The following is a 15,528-nucleotide window of genomic DNA, read 5'->3' as shown; positions in this document are numbered from 1 at the left end:
CTTAATAGCTTTCATTTTAATTGTTGCATAAAACCAGTTTATTAGAACAGCCATATGTGAAAATGATTAGCATGGTAATGTTTCTTTTTTAAGAATGTAAGGTTGATCTTTGATTTTCAACAGTAAACTGAGAGGGAAATTCTTTTATAAAATGTTTTTAAACTTCTTTTTGTTCAGTTTGTTTCACAGTTTTTCAAATTGAGTTTAAAATTATTAACTGCTTAGAAATAAAAATCAGTTGTAATATACAAATTTATTTCAAAACTTCATTAATCCAATATCTACTTTTTGTTTCTTCACACTAATTTTTCATGTTTTCATACAACTTTATACGTTATTCTTAAGACTGTCATTTTCCTGTATAAATTATTAAAGACTAACATGAAATTTCATCTTTATGAATATTGTTCACAATTAAACATTTAAAAGAATTACAAAATCTTTAACCTCCAAAATGATTGAGATTTATGCATTTTGTCAATATTTCTGCAAGTTTTATTCATTTGAATTTGTTTAGTAAGTTAGTTGTAAATTATTGTAATATACTACCAATATAATAAAAGAACAAAAAAATGACACTCTATCTTAAATATTTTGCAATTTCATGTAATAACTAAAATATAGATAAGTAATTTTACACAAATTATTATTAATATCTAGTAAAGCATTAGCATTTATAGACCTATTTTTTTCAGTGTTCCCTCAGAGAATGGTTAAAGAAGATTGCCAACTCCGTATTTCGACTAACCATGAAAGTAGCTTTTAGGATAACTGACGTTTCTATCCTATATTGTCTTCATTTTTGTGCGTGAAATTTAAGTCAGTATAGTTGCTTATATTAACTAAATTAATCTTTAAGTATAGCTCTAAGCCTTCATAAAGTAATGAATCACTTAACTATTAATGGCATTTCAAATCAGGTAGGTACTTACGTAGTTTAAAATTGAGTTTAATATAGAATATCAGTAAATAATATTTAGTTATCAGCAGTTTCTAAAAGATCTTTTGGGAAAGCTAGCTTTTATATGAAATTATTTGAAAGATGGCATATGCCTTTCTTAATGTAATAAGTTACAATTTTTTTATTTTCAGAAAAACCAAGGTTAAAAAAATTGTAGTTAGTATTTGAGCTAGGCTTATGGTAGCTATGCTGTTAAGAGACTATATCCTTCAGAATTACAAATTATTTCTGTGATTTTGCTACCTTAATTGTAATAAATATTGAAATAGCATTATATTGAATTTCACAATAGATCAAATGTCTCTTCTTTCACTTTTTAAGCCCTATAATAGTAAATACTTAGCATCTTGTATACATCAAGCATATAACCTGCTTTTATTTTTTAAAGAGTAAATTCTTTTTTTGAAACGGTTTTACTAGTGTATGTCTTTTATTTATAATTGTATTTAACATAGAGAAAAATTTTTAAGTGCTCTTGTTTTCAGAAAAGAAGGAAATACATGCCTGTATTGATTTCTTTAGCACATTTGTTGAATCTACTGTTTATTTTCGTGCATTCTATTTTTCCCTAAAATATTTTAAAGGTCATTTACAAATCTACATTAGTTTAAATTTACATTTTTATTATTTTAAGCATGCAGAAAAGAACTTTCATATTTTTCCATTGTAAATATAAAATAAAGTATTCAATAATTATTTTGTTTTCAAGATTAAAAAATGAAGCTCCCAGTAAGGAACAAGAACCTGTGTCTGAGGTAAATTTTGTTTTACTTGTACCTTAAAGGCTTATATATTTGAAAGTATTACTGGTTTAATTTTTTAAACATCTCAGTTCATTGTGTATAATAACAATTATTGGCATATTACCAGGAAAAAAATGGGATTTGTTTGTTGTCATTAGATATAAAAATATCTAACCCTAAGCAAAATTCTAAGGTGTTTTTGTTTTTACAAAAGCATCATATATTTCACTTGCCTGTTATTTAGTTCAGCTAGTGAGTTAATGGAGATAAATTTATGATTTAAAAATCCTGAGATCAATAAATGTCAAACAGTTGACACATTGGAAAATTAATCTTTCCAGATGATTTTATTTTCTGGGACTGTCAGAAAGGTTTAACTAATACTTAAAATAGAAATATTCTGGGGTCGCCAGGTGGCTCCATTGGTTAAGCATCTGATGCTTGATTTCTGTTCAGGTCATGATCTCATTGATCATGAGATTGAGCCCCTTGTAGAGCTCCTCACTCAACAGGGAGTCTGCCTGAGAGTCTCTCCCTGTGCCCCTCCCCCCACTTGCATGCTTTCTCTAAGATAAATAAATAAATGAATCGTTTTTAAAAGAATATTTTGAATATATATTAAATGTGTTTTAGCTGTCTTAAACAGGCACTCTGAATAAAATACTTGGGGTTATCCTATAAATGTTATTTACTGGGCGGTCTAATGGATGTATGTAGAAATAGTTTTGTTCAAGTACATGTTTTCTTGATGTCAGTTTTTTTAATATTACAAAATATGCCATATCTCTTTCTGAGTATACTGAAGTGAAGCAGGTTCAGATTTATCTTTTGATAAATATTGAACAATGAATAAGTGAAACCTAGGCAGAACTTAGCCCACCTTCTTCCAAGCAGCTTTCTTTTACACCACAGAAAGTTTTCTTTTGTTTGAAAGGTTTTTAATGACAAATAAATTTAATAGAGATGGGATACTTTTGTTATATGATTTTTTTTAAGATTTTATTTATTTCTTTGAGAGAGAGCAAGAGTGAGAGCACGAGCAGGGGGAGGGGAAGGGGTAGAAGGAGAGGCAAAGCAGACTCCCTGCTGAGCAGGGAGCCCTACCTGGGACTTGATGTGCCCCTCAATCCCAGGATCCTGGGATCATGACTCCAGCAGAAGGCAGACACTTAACTGACTGAGCCACCCAGGCGCCCCAGTTATGTGATTATTCTTGAATAAGTTTTGGTAGTTTGTGGTTTTTAACATTGAATTTATCTGTATAGACTTGTTTGTACTATTCCCTTAATCTTTTAATGTCTTAGGGTTTGGAGTGATAGTTCTCTCATTCATTCCTGATGTTAATAGTTTGTGGGTTCTTTTTTCCTATTGTTGTCATATGTTTTACTTTTACATAGGTTGTAAAGACAGAATACAGAGTTGCTGTTTTTGCTTTAGATAGTTATTTTTTAAAGCAGTTAAAAACTTTAAAAAATAATTTTATATTCAACTTTGTTTTTATCATGTCCAGTGCTCTTCATTTCCTTGTTTGCTCTCCATTTCTGTCTAGTATCACATTCCTTATGCCTAAACAACTTTCTTTGATATATTTTATGTTGCAGATCTACTGGTAATTAATTCTTCTGTGCCTTTTTCATTTAAAAATATCTTTATTTTTCATTTTTGAAAGGTATTTTTGGTGAGTGTAGAATTCTGGGTTGACAGTTTTATTTTCTTTCAGCAGTTTAAAGAGGTCATTTTATTGTCTCTTGGTTTTCATATTTTCTGACAAAATGTCTTACTGTAATTTTGATCTTTGTTTCATATATATATATATAATGTGTCGAATTTTTTGGTTGCCCTCAAGATTTTATCTTTTTTTATTATATCTATAGTTCTCATCAGTTTGAGCAAGATGTAGCTAAGTCTGGTTTGTTCATATGTTTACTTATATGTTTATCTATTTGTTTATTTATTTATTTGGGGTATTTATCCTGATTGGTGTTCTCTGCGCTGTCCTGTATCTTCTACTTCTGGGATTCCAATTTCCTAAATACTACACCATTTGATGTTAGCCCCTGTTCTTAGATGCCCTGTTTTAATCTCCACCCTACCCCACACACACTTTTTTTGTGTTTCATTTTGGGTAATTTCTCTCTATTGATCTATCTTCAATTTTACTGATTCATTGTTTTCATTTGTGTCAGGTCTGCTAATGAGCCCATCAAAGGGCTCATTTTTCATCCCTGTCCTTGTGGTTGTTGGTTTTTTTGTTTGTTTGTTTTTTTCCTAGCATTTGCGTTGATTCTTACAGTTTCTGACCCTCTGCTAAAATTACCATTTTGGTCATGCATGTTGTCCTCCTTTTTTCACCAAAGCATTTAACATATTAATAATAGTAATTTAAAATTTTCTGTCTGGTAGTTTCCAGTAGTAGGGTTATATCTGAGTCTGATTCTGCTGATTGCTTTGTCTCCTGACAGTCCATTTTCCCCCTTGCTTTTTTGTTATATAATGTTTGGTTGAAAGCAAGAAATTTTAAGTAGGACTGAGATAAATAGTATTTATATCTAAAAATGGGCATACCGTTTGTTATGTTAGGTCATTACTATGGGATTTTTGTTTCACCTACTAGTGAGTTGATCTGAGTTTTGGCTTTGTTGTTGCTATGGTTACCCTCAATGTACTACCAGGTACAATTCCTGTAGTATTTCTTTGTGCTGAGGGTGGGAGTGATGTTGCTGGGGGATTTTTCCCTCAGTGTTCTTGTTTCATCCGCAGCTTTATTTCTCCCTGTGAGACTAAGCTTTAGAAGGTGTGTCTTTCTCTCTATATATACTCTTGTCTTTCTTCCATTAGTACTGTTGTTGCTTGTTATTTAGTGTTTGCTAGCCTGGAAGTGGGTGTGGGGAGTGGTGATGTTCTCTGTTCTGGTTTAGCCTCACTCTTAAGCTGGCTCTGTGTTTTGGATCTTGAGAGTAGGATTTTTTCTTCCATCCCCTAGTCACGGTTAGTCCCTGTGCCCTAGGGGCGTGCCTCTCTTCTTCCCAAATATGTAAAGGCACGAAGATTAAGAAAATTTATGAATCCATAATTTCATCACATCATCTACTGATTCTTTTCTGATACATTCATACTTGAATAAATCATCAAACTCTTACTTTTCTTTGAATGCCCTATTTCATCTGTGTCAAATGAAGCCACCTTTCTTACAAAAACCATTCTTAAGTTTAGTTTTTGTTAAAAGAAAAAAACCTTACACTAAAAATTTAGCAAGCCATAAGTAGAGTTAAAGGAAGACATATGGAATGGGAGGCCACATAGAACAATCTTGGTCCAGGTGTTTCTTTCAAGAATATACGTGATGTGGATAGTTCTTTGAAGAGATGCAGGTATTTATTTTAGGCACACCTCTGATAGGATGGATAGCTTGATCAGATGCATTGTATTGGAATCAGTATTATCATGCCCAGATAATATTTTCCTGGTATCACTCTTTTTCATTTCTATAGTTTTACATTTTCTCTTTGAAAATTAATTCCTTTCATATACTAGATTATAGTTGAAATCCATATGATTTAGTGGCTTCTAATGTAGCCTCTGTTCTGCTACTGTGTGTATTCTATACACTGTAACAATCTATTGCTGTTGTTCCCTAACTAAATATATACCATGAATCTTCCCCTCCAATTTCAGGGATAGTAGAATTTCATTATAACATAGGTAGGGACTAAGAGAGAGGAGTCAGGTACAGATGACTTTTTTTTTTTTTTAGGTTTTAATTTAAATTCCAGTTAGTTAACATACAATGTAATATTAGTTTCAGGTGTACAAGACAGTGATTCAACACATCCAAATAACACCTGGTGCTCATCACAGCAAGTGCACTCTCTAATCCCCATCACCCACCTCCACTCTGTTAACCATCAATTTGTTCTCTCTCATTAAGAATCTATTTCTTGGTTTGCTTCTCTCTTTTTTTACCCCCCTTTGGTCATTTCTTTTGTTGACTAAATTCTACATATGACTGAAATGATATGGTATTTGTCTTTCTTGGACTGATAATTTTACTTAGAAAAATACTCTCTAGCTCCACTGGGGCTGTTTCCATTATTTGGCTACTATAGATAATGCTGCTATAAACAACAGGGTACATGTATCCCTTTGAATTAGCATTTTATATTCTTTGGGTAGATACCTCATAGTGCAGTTGCTGGATCATAGAGTAGTTCTACTTTTACCTTTTCGAGGAACCTCCATACTGTTCTCCAGAGTGGCTGTATGAGTCTGCATTCCCACCAGCAATGCAAGAGGATTCCCCTTTTTCCGTATCCTTGCCACAGCTGTTGTTTCTTGTGTTGTTGATTTTAGCCATTCTGATAGGCATACGTGACATCTCAGTGGTTTTGATTTGTATTTCCCTGATGATAAGTGATGTTGAGCATCTTTTCATGTGTCTGCTGGCCATCTGTATGTCTTCTCTGGAGAAATGTCTATTCATGTCTTCTGCCCCTTTCTGAATTGGATTATTCATTTTTTGAGTGTTGAGTTTGATAAATTCTTTATAGATTTTGGATACTAACCCTTTATCTGATATGTCATTTACAAATATCTTCTTCCATTCCATAGGTTGCCTTTTAGTTTTGTTGATTGTTTCCTTTGCTGTGCAGAAGCTCTTTATTTTGATGAAGTCCCAATAGTTTATTTTTGCTTTTGTTTCCCTTGCCTCAGGAGACATCTCTAGAGAGAAGTTGCTATGGCCAATGTCAAAGGGGTTGCTGCCTGTGTTCTCCTCTAGGATTTTAACGGTTTCCTATCTCACATTTAGGTCTTTTATCTATTTTGAATTTATTTTTGTGTATGATGTAAAGTGGTCCAATTTCGTTCTTCTGCATCTTGCTCTCCAGCTTTCCCAACACCATTTGTTGAAGAGACTTTTTTCCAGTGGATGTTCTTTCCTGCTTTCTTGAAGATTAATTGACCATATAGTTGTGGGTTCATTTCTTGGTTTTCTATTCTCTTCCATTGATCTATGGCGCTCATCTCTCCATACTGTTTTTGTGCCAGTACCATACTGTTTTGAAAACTGCAGCTTTGTAATATAGCTTGAAGTTCAGAACTGTGATGTCTTCCGTTTTGCTTCTTTTTTTCAAGATAGCTTTGACTCTTCGGGGTCTTTTGTGGTTCCATACAAATTTTAGGATTGTTTGTTCTAGCTCTCTGAAAAATGCTATTAGTATTTTGATAGGGATTACATTGAATGCATAGATTGCTTTGGGTAGTATAGACTTTTTAAAAATATTTGTTTTTCTAATCCATGAGCATGGCATGTCTTTCCATTTCTTTGTGTCATCTTCAATTTCTTTCATTGCAGTTTTATAGTTTTCAGAGTACTGATTTTTTTACTTCTTTGGTTAGGTTTATCCCTAGATATGTTACTATTTTTGGTGCAATTATAAGTGGGATTGATTCCTTGTTTTGTCACTGTTTCTGGAGATTTTCTCTGATCCTTTGTTGCCTTTGTTACTTTTGGTCTTTCCACTCAAGGAGTCACCTTTAGTATGTCTTGCAGGGCTGGATTAGTGGTCACGATCTCCTTTAGTTTTTATTTGTCTTGGAATCTCTTTATCTGTCTTTCTATTTTGAATGATAGCCTTGCTGGATAGAGTATTCTTGGCTGCAGAGTTTTTGCATTCAGCGCTTTGAGTATATCATGTCATTCCCTTCTGTCTTGCCAAGTTTTTGTTGAGAAATCTCCAGCTAGCCTTGTGGGTCTTCCCTTGTAAGTTAAAAACTTCTTTTGTCTTGCTGCTTTTAAGATTTTTTCTTTATCACCATAATTTTCAAATTTAATTACCATATGTCTTGGTACTGGCCTGCTTTTGTTGATTTTGATAGGAGTTCTCTATGCTTCCTAGATGTGGATGTCTGTTTCCTTCCCTGGATTAGGGAAGTTTTCAGCTATTATTTACTCAAATAAATTGTCTGCCCCTTTTTCTCTCTCTCCTTCTTTTGGGACTCCTATAATACGAATGTTGTTATGATTGATGGAGTCATTGAGTTCCCTGAGTCCATTCTCATGTCCTGTAATTCTTTCTCTCTCTTGTTCAGCTTCATTATTTTCCATTATTTTGTCTTCTTTGTCACTAATTCATTCCTCTGCTTCTTCTAGCCTGCTGTTCCTTGCATCAAGCCTGTTTCCAATCTCATTTATTGTATTCTTCATCTCTGATTGATTCTTTTTTAACTCTTTTATCTGTGTGGTAAGAGTCTCCCTGATATCTTCTATTCTTTTCTCAGGCCTAGTGAGTATCCTAATGATTGTTGCTTTAAAATCTCCATCAGGCATGTTATTTATATCTGTTACACTTAGATCTTTGGCTGTGGCCTTATCTTGTTCTTTGATTTGGGACAAATTCCTCTGTCTTAACATTTATCTAATTCTCCTGGTATGTAATTTTCTGTTGTTTGTAATCATTGATGTTTTATATTTTTCATACAAATGTTTATGTATACCTATTTGATTGTAAAATGTTTATTATGTTTAACTGTGTGTATTATTTAAAAATAAATACACTGAAAATGTATACCAAAATTTTTTTTTTAAATATGGCATCTAAAAAGTCAAGTGGTGCATTGTTCAGAAGATGAAAAACACATTCAAAAACTGATCAGAATTTTAGGGCACTGTAATAAGTTAGGCTGGAAAAACAAAATTTTCCAACTACTGAAAATTATAAAGTCTTTAATGTTGACACTATTAGAATAGAATTATTATGAAATTCAGAGTTAAAGACTTCTCTCTGAATTGTGGGGAAAAGATAAAGAAAATGAAATGTTAGAAGTCTCAGAGGCTAGTGAGCATAAGCATGAGCAAAAAATAAGATGTCTTTTGAAATAAATTTAATTCTTAATTGTGGCCATCTATTTAAATATAATAAAAATGCTTTTAATAGAGCATGGGCCTATCCAAGGACAAGATGCAGATTTTAGGTATTTATTTTACATGATGGGCCAATTTTAAAAGATGGGTCTTAAGAAAAAAAAAGGTCTAGTTTGAGTTGATTCATTGTGACTGGCTCATTTATACCAGAGAATCCTTATTTTTGTTTCTCATGCATACTTTTTAGCAATAATACAAAATAATTAAATTTTTGTAACTCAAAAAGTGCTTTCAAAGATTGGAAAAATTTGAAAGGAATTTGTGATCACAAAAATTCCATATTTCATTTTGATGCTTTTTAAAAATGGAAGTATTTTTAAACATATATTCAAACTGATAGTTTAATAGATGATGCTTTACAGAGTGTGATAAAATAAGTATCAGTGACTTTGAATGTGTGTTTTATATGAAAATTATTTATCTCTCAGAGGATCATAGGAAACTATTGGGAGTCCAAATGTTGGAATGTTTCTGAATTCACTTGCACTTATAGGAACTAATACTCATATAACTAATCATTAAAAGGATTCTGTGTTTTATTTGTCTAGTAAAATTTTTTAAAAATATATATTCTATTAGCAAATCATGTTGAATCTGAAATACTGTGGAGAATAAAAGAAGCAAAATACATTTCCTTACTCTTTGTAAACCAGATATAATCTATTATGAGTGAATGTGTCTGATTCTTAGTTATATTTACATTAAGAATAATATTGTAAGGGGAGAGTTTTATTTGACTTGATTGAAACAAAAGAAAAAACTGGACAATTACATCTCAATAAAGCTGTTTTTGTTTTAAAGAAAAAGTAGATATGGTCTAGCTTATGAATTTATTAATAAGTTAGGAAGAGATTACATTTATATAAAAATTGTCTTGCCTAGGGGTATGATAATGGGACAGATATGGCAGATGTATACAAGGGTGTACAAGCCAATATTTTTCCCAATATAATTATGCCAAATTTGTGCCTTGCTCAGTTCATAATCATAATTTAATATAAAAAATGCCTTATCTGTGAATTCAAATATGATTATCTCTTTTAGTATTGTAGAAAGGATATATATTTTGGGAGTGGGGTAATTCAACAAGCAGATGGAATATTCCTGTCTATTTTAAAAACAAATTAAAATCACATACAGGTATAGGCATCAAGATTAAATGCACTTGAGACACTTTGCATACAAATTGAAAAGATGTTTATCAAATATGAAAAGGTATAATATCAAATGTCAAAATTATGTTGAACTCGAAAGCATTGTGGTACAAACATACTAGATTTTTACACAAATTATCTGTATGGGATGATATTTTGAACAAAGTGGCAAAAGTTAATAAACTCTACAATCAGAAAAATGACCATAAATAAAGCTGTATGCTTAATAAAAGGCCTGTCCCTTTGTTTACAACAAATGAAAGAAAGCAATTTTTAAAATGTGTTCAGTGAATATAAAACTTGAGCAAGAGATGTAAATATTCACATGAATTTCAGAATTAGACAAAATAAAATTAGAAATGCATGAATCAATGAATGAGAGTATTGATAAGTATAGGGAAAGTGCTTATTGAATAGACATTAAGATTATAAATGTGCTAACTTCATATTTGAAATATACATATGAAAAATTAAATGAAGTGTCTTCAAATTTTGAATTTTTAGGCCAGAAAAAAGTTATTTTCTATAAATGACATTGATTTACAAAAAGCAGCCACCAACTCCATTCTTAAATATCCTAACAAGTTAAGTTCTGTAGAAATTTCATGTAAAATAGGTTATCACAGTATCAACAAATTGTAATGTTAAACTAAGAATTGTATTTGGGTCCTCTAAAACTGATTAGCAAAATGTTAATCAAAATATTAAAACAATACTAGCCACAGTAGCATCCTGTAAAAGATGTTTCAATAGCTGAAGTTAATTTTAAATTGTTTAAAATCATCACTTGGTCAAGAGAAATTGGTAAACATGACAATTTGCTTATTTGAAAACAAGATAGGGAAAGAACTAGATTTGAAAATATTGATGTGTATGTTTCCCTTAAAGCCAGTAAAGTGGAATAATAAATTCTGGTTTTGGTAAAAATGTTTAAACTTAAATTACTTTTGTGAGTTCAATACACCTACTTTTCACTTTTTCAACTGATGCTTTGGGGGAAAAAAAAATTCTGGGATTCTAGGGAAATGACAGAGTAGAAAGCACCAGGAATCTATCTTCCACCTACACAACAGTTGTACTGGCAGAATCTGTCTGATGTAACTACAGCCATACCTCACAGGTATTGTAGGTTTGGTTCCAGACCACTGCAACAAAGCAAATATTGCAATAAAGCAAGTCAAATGAATTTTTTGGTTTCCCAGTGCATATAAAAGTTATGTTTACACTATATTATAGTCTATTAAGTATGCAATAACATGGCATCTAAAAGAACAATGTACATAACCTTTATTAAAATTACTCTGTTACCAAAAAATGCTAAACATCATCAGAGCTTTTAGCAAGTAATAATATTTTTGCTGGTAAAGTGTCTTGCTTCCATGTTGATGGATACTGGCTGATCAGTAGAACTTTTTTCAAAATTGGAGTTAGTCCTCTTAAACGCTGCCACTGCTTTATCAATGAGGTTTATGTAATATTCTGAATCTTTTGTTGTCATTTCAACAGTCTTTACAGCATCTTCACCAGGAATAGATTCCATCTCAAGAAACCACTTTTTTGTTCATCCATAAGAAGCAACTCCTCCAGCATTAGTTTTATCATGAGATTGCAACAATTCAGTCACATCTTCAGGCTCTACTTCTAATTCTAGTTCTCTTGCTATTTCCACCACACCTGCAGTTACTTCCTCCACTGAAGTCTTGAACCCCTCAGTCATCCATCAGGCTTGGAATCAACTTCTTCCAAACTCCCATTCATGTTGATATTTTGAACTCTTCCCATGAATCATGGATGTTTTAATGGCATCTAGAATGATGAATCCTTTCCAGAAGGTTTTCAGTTGACTTTGCACAGATCCATCAGAAGAATCACTATGTATAAGCAGCCGTAATCTTACGAAATGTATTTCTTAAATAATAAGACTTCAAAGTTGAAATTACTCCTTGGTCCAGGGCTGTAGGATGGATGATGTGTTAGCAGGCATGAAAACATCATTAACCTTATTGTACATCTCCATTAGAGCTCTTCAGTGACCAGGTACATTGTCAATGAGCAGTAATATTTTGAAAGGAATCTTTTTTTTTTCTGAGCAGTAGGTCACAACAGTGGGCTCAAAACATTCGGTAAATTATGTAGTAAACAGATATGCTGTCATCCATGCTTGGATGGCACCAAGGTTGCCATAAATCTTCAACTTGTAAAATAAAATGCAGTATCTGTGATGTACAATAAAATGGAATATTCCTGTATTTTGGAATTCTATAGTCTGTTGAATGCCTGCAACTTCCACAGGGGAAGACTTGGGCAGTATGTTGCAATTAATATCGGTAAATTTAAGCATTCAGCACAGTAGCAGCTACCCATCCCCTACCCTCAGCCACATGGCAGACAGCTGTGCACATGTTCCTGGAGCAGCTTGAACACAGCTTATGGTACCAGAGTGGCCAAAAAGGGTACTGGCCTCCAAATATTGAAGATCTGTGCTGTTGTCACTAATTGATGCTTCTCACCACAACATTCCACAGAAGTGGGCACATTGAGGTTACACCTCTCCTCATTGTTGCAAGCCCCTCTCTTTATAACTCGAGTGACTTCCAGGGGATTTAAAGGTAGAGTGCCCTTTGATTCCCCTTAATTTTTTTGCTTTTTCCCCTTTCAGGAGCCTGACATTAAAGATTAGGATATTCAGAGACAATCACATATATGGGTTAAATTAGAAAGTGGTTGTACTTACCCAGAGAAAAGCTCAGAACAGACCTGAGAAGACCTGAGGTTTACATCTCATGTTGGTCCCAGGAACAGAGACAGCCTAAAACAATCAAAAGAAACAAAAACAATAACAAAAACAGCAGACACTGGGAAGGGGGATAATCTGATTTTCAAAGTTACTACATTATTAGTTTAAAATGTCCAGTGTTCAACAACAAAAAAAAAATCACAAGACATACAAAGAAACAGGCAAGTATGACCCATTCAAAGGAAAAAACGCAATAGAAACTGGGTCCTGAAAAAGACCTAATGGCAGATATACTAGACAAAGACTTAAAAAAAAACTATCATAAAGATGCCCAATGAACAAAAGGAATATGTGGGGAAAGTCGAGAAAACAGTATGTTAACAAAATGGAAATATTAAAGAGAGAGAAAACCTGAAAAACCAAAAAGACATCCTGAGAAGTACATTAACTGAAAATGAAAAATTCATTAGGGGGACTCAAAGGCAGATCTGAGCAGACAGAAGAAAGAATCAGCAAACTTGGAAGACACAACAGTGGAAAGTATTGAGTCTGAGGAACAGAAAAGAAGCAGGTTGAGGAAAAGTGAACAGAGCCCAAGGCAGTTGGGGCCCATCATTAAGCAGACCAATATACATATTAGGGCATCCTGGAGAATATTTGACAGAGACAAAGACGAAGACATAAAGAAATAATGACTGAAAACTTCCCTAAGTTGATGAAATACATGAATGTAAACATCAAGAAGCACAGTGAATTCCAAGTAAGATGATCAAAGAGACCCACTCTGAGACACATTATAATCAAATTCTCAAAGGACAGAGAATATTGAGAGCAGCAAGAGGGAAGCAAATCATCACATGCAGGGGATTCTCAATAAGATTATCAACATGTTTCTCATTAGAAACTTTGGAAGCCAAAAGGCTGTGGATCAATATATTGAAAGTGCTAAAAGAAAAAACTCAATAATTTTATATCTGTTAAAACTATCCTTCAAGGGGCGCCTAGGTGGCTCAGTCGGTTAAGCGTCTGCCTTCAGCTCAGGTCATGATTCCAGGGTCCTGGGATCAAGTCCCGCATCAGGCTCCTTATTCAGCAGGGAGTGCTTCTCCCTCTGCCTGCAGCTCCCCCTGCTTGTGCCCACTCTCTCTGACAAATCTTTAAAAAATTAAAAAACAAACTATCCTTCAAAAGTGAGATATTCTTACATAAAATCTAAGAGAGTTTGTGACCGCTAGATCGGCCCTGCAAGAAATGCTCAAGGAAGTCCTGTATAGTGAAATGAAAGGACAGTACACAGTGACTCAAAGATATATGGAAAAATAAATATCTCAATAAAGGTAAGTACATGGACAATTACAAAAGCTAGTATTATTGTAACAATGTAACTATTTTTTTGTTTTCTACATGAATTAAGAGATAATTAAAAGAAAAAATATTAGTGTAAAAGCTAGCATTACTATAACTTTGATTTCTAACTCCAAATCTTGTTTTCTACATGATTTAGGAAACTAATGCCTTTAAAATAATTATTAGTTTATTTCTGGGTACACAGTTTATAAAGGTGTAATTTTGTAACAACAGTCAGAAGGGGTGGGGATGGAGCTGTAAAGGAGCAGAGTTTTTGTTATTGAATTTAAACTGGTATAAAATCAAATTAGAGGGTGACAACCTTAGAATGTTAAATGTAATTCACATGGTGACCACACACACAAAAATAACTATACACAAAGGAAACGAAAAAAGAATTTAAACATTTCATCACAATCAACTAAACAAACAGTCAGTAGTGGAAGAAATGAGTACCAAAAATGTTATAAGGATATAAAAACACAATGACAGATATAAGTCCCTCCTTTTCAGTAATTTAAATGTAAATGGATTAAACTCTCCAGTTGTAAGACATGTTGGCAAAATGGATAAAAACACAGGATCCTACTGCATGCAGTCTATGGGAGACTCACTTGAGATCTAAAGACACAAGTTAGGGATTCTGGGTGGCTCAGTCGGTTAAGTGTCTGCCTTCGGCTCAGGTCATGATTCCAAAGTCCTGGGATCAAGTCCCGCATTGGGCTCCTTGCTCAAAGGGGAGTTTGTTTCTCCCTCTCCTTGCCGCTCCCCATGTTTGTGCTGTCTCTTTCTCTCTCTGACAAGTAAGTAAATAAAATCTTTAAAAAAAATTTTTTAAAAGACACAAGTTAAAATGAAAGGATAAAATAGATATTCCATGTAAATAATAATCAAAAGAGTACATGGGTGTCTTTACTAATATCAGACAAAATAGACTAAATGAAAAAAGGTTACAAGAAAAAAAGGACATTATATATTAATAAAAGGTTCAATACAGCAAGAAGATATAGCAATTATAAATATGTAACTAATGACAAATCACCAAAATATATGAAGCAAAAACTGACAGAATTGAAGAATTGACTTTCTATAATAACAGTTGGAGTCTTTAACAACCCACTTAAAATGTATAGAACCATCAGATGTAAGTAAGGAACTAGAGGACTTAGTAAGCCAACTAGATTTGGCAGACATTTAGAGCTAGATTTAACTCTACCTGGAAACAGCAATTAGTCAAGAAAAAGAAACAAAAGGCAACCAAATTGGAAAAAAGAAAGTTTTTGTAGAAAACTGTTTATGTAGAAACCCAGAAGAGTCCACCAAAAAAAAAAACAAACCCTGTTAGAACCAATAAATGAATTCAGCAAAGTAGTAGAATACAAAGTCAACACACAAAAATCAGTTGCATTTCTATACAACAGTCTGTGAAAAGGAAATTACAAAAATAATTCCATTTAACAATAGCATCAAAAAGAATGAAATAAGAATTAACCAAGGGGATGAAAGACTTGTAAAATAGGATTATAGAACCTTACTGAAAGAAATGAAAGAAAACATAAATAAATGGAAACACAACTTATGTTCACAGATTAGAGGACTTAATATTGTTAAAATGTCCATACCACCAAAAGCAATCTACAGATTTATTGCAATCCGTACAAAAA

At 32.9% G+C, this 15,528-nt stretch overlaps 1 protein-coding gene across 7 annotated transcripts in view; it reads left to right on the top strand.

The window, feature by feature from the left end:
• ZNF280D (zinc finger protein 280D) overlaps positions 1 to 15,528 on the top strand; it is a 131,076-nt gene that overhangs the window by 103,557 nt on the left and 11,991 nt on the right. For 5 of the 7 annotated variants that reach the window (XM_073877061.1, XM_025883947.2, XM_025883948.2 and 2 more), the window contains one exon: positions 1,671 to 1,716. In XM_073877061.1, coding sequence (XP_073733162.1) covers positions 1,671 to 1,716 — 46 coding nt within the window. Of the gene's footprint in view, positions 1 to 1,670; positions 1,717 to 11,286; positions 12,038 to 15,528 lie in introns of those variants that run through there. The other 2 variants (XM_073877065.1, XM_073877064.1) reach the window with 2 other exon arrangements.

This window comes from Callorhinus ursinus, unplaced genomic scaffold (assembly GCF_003265705.2).
Source record: "Callorhinus ursinus isolate GAN/ISIS: 27379988/994484 unplaced genomic scaffold, GSC_fseal_2.0 scaffold25, whole genome shotgun sequence".
Taxonomy (NCBI): Eukaryota; Metazoa; Chordata; class Mammalia; order Carnivora; family Otariidae; genus Callorhinus; species Callorhinus ursinus.
This window is presented reverse-complemented; position numbering and strand designations above follow the sequence as displayed.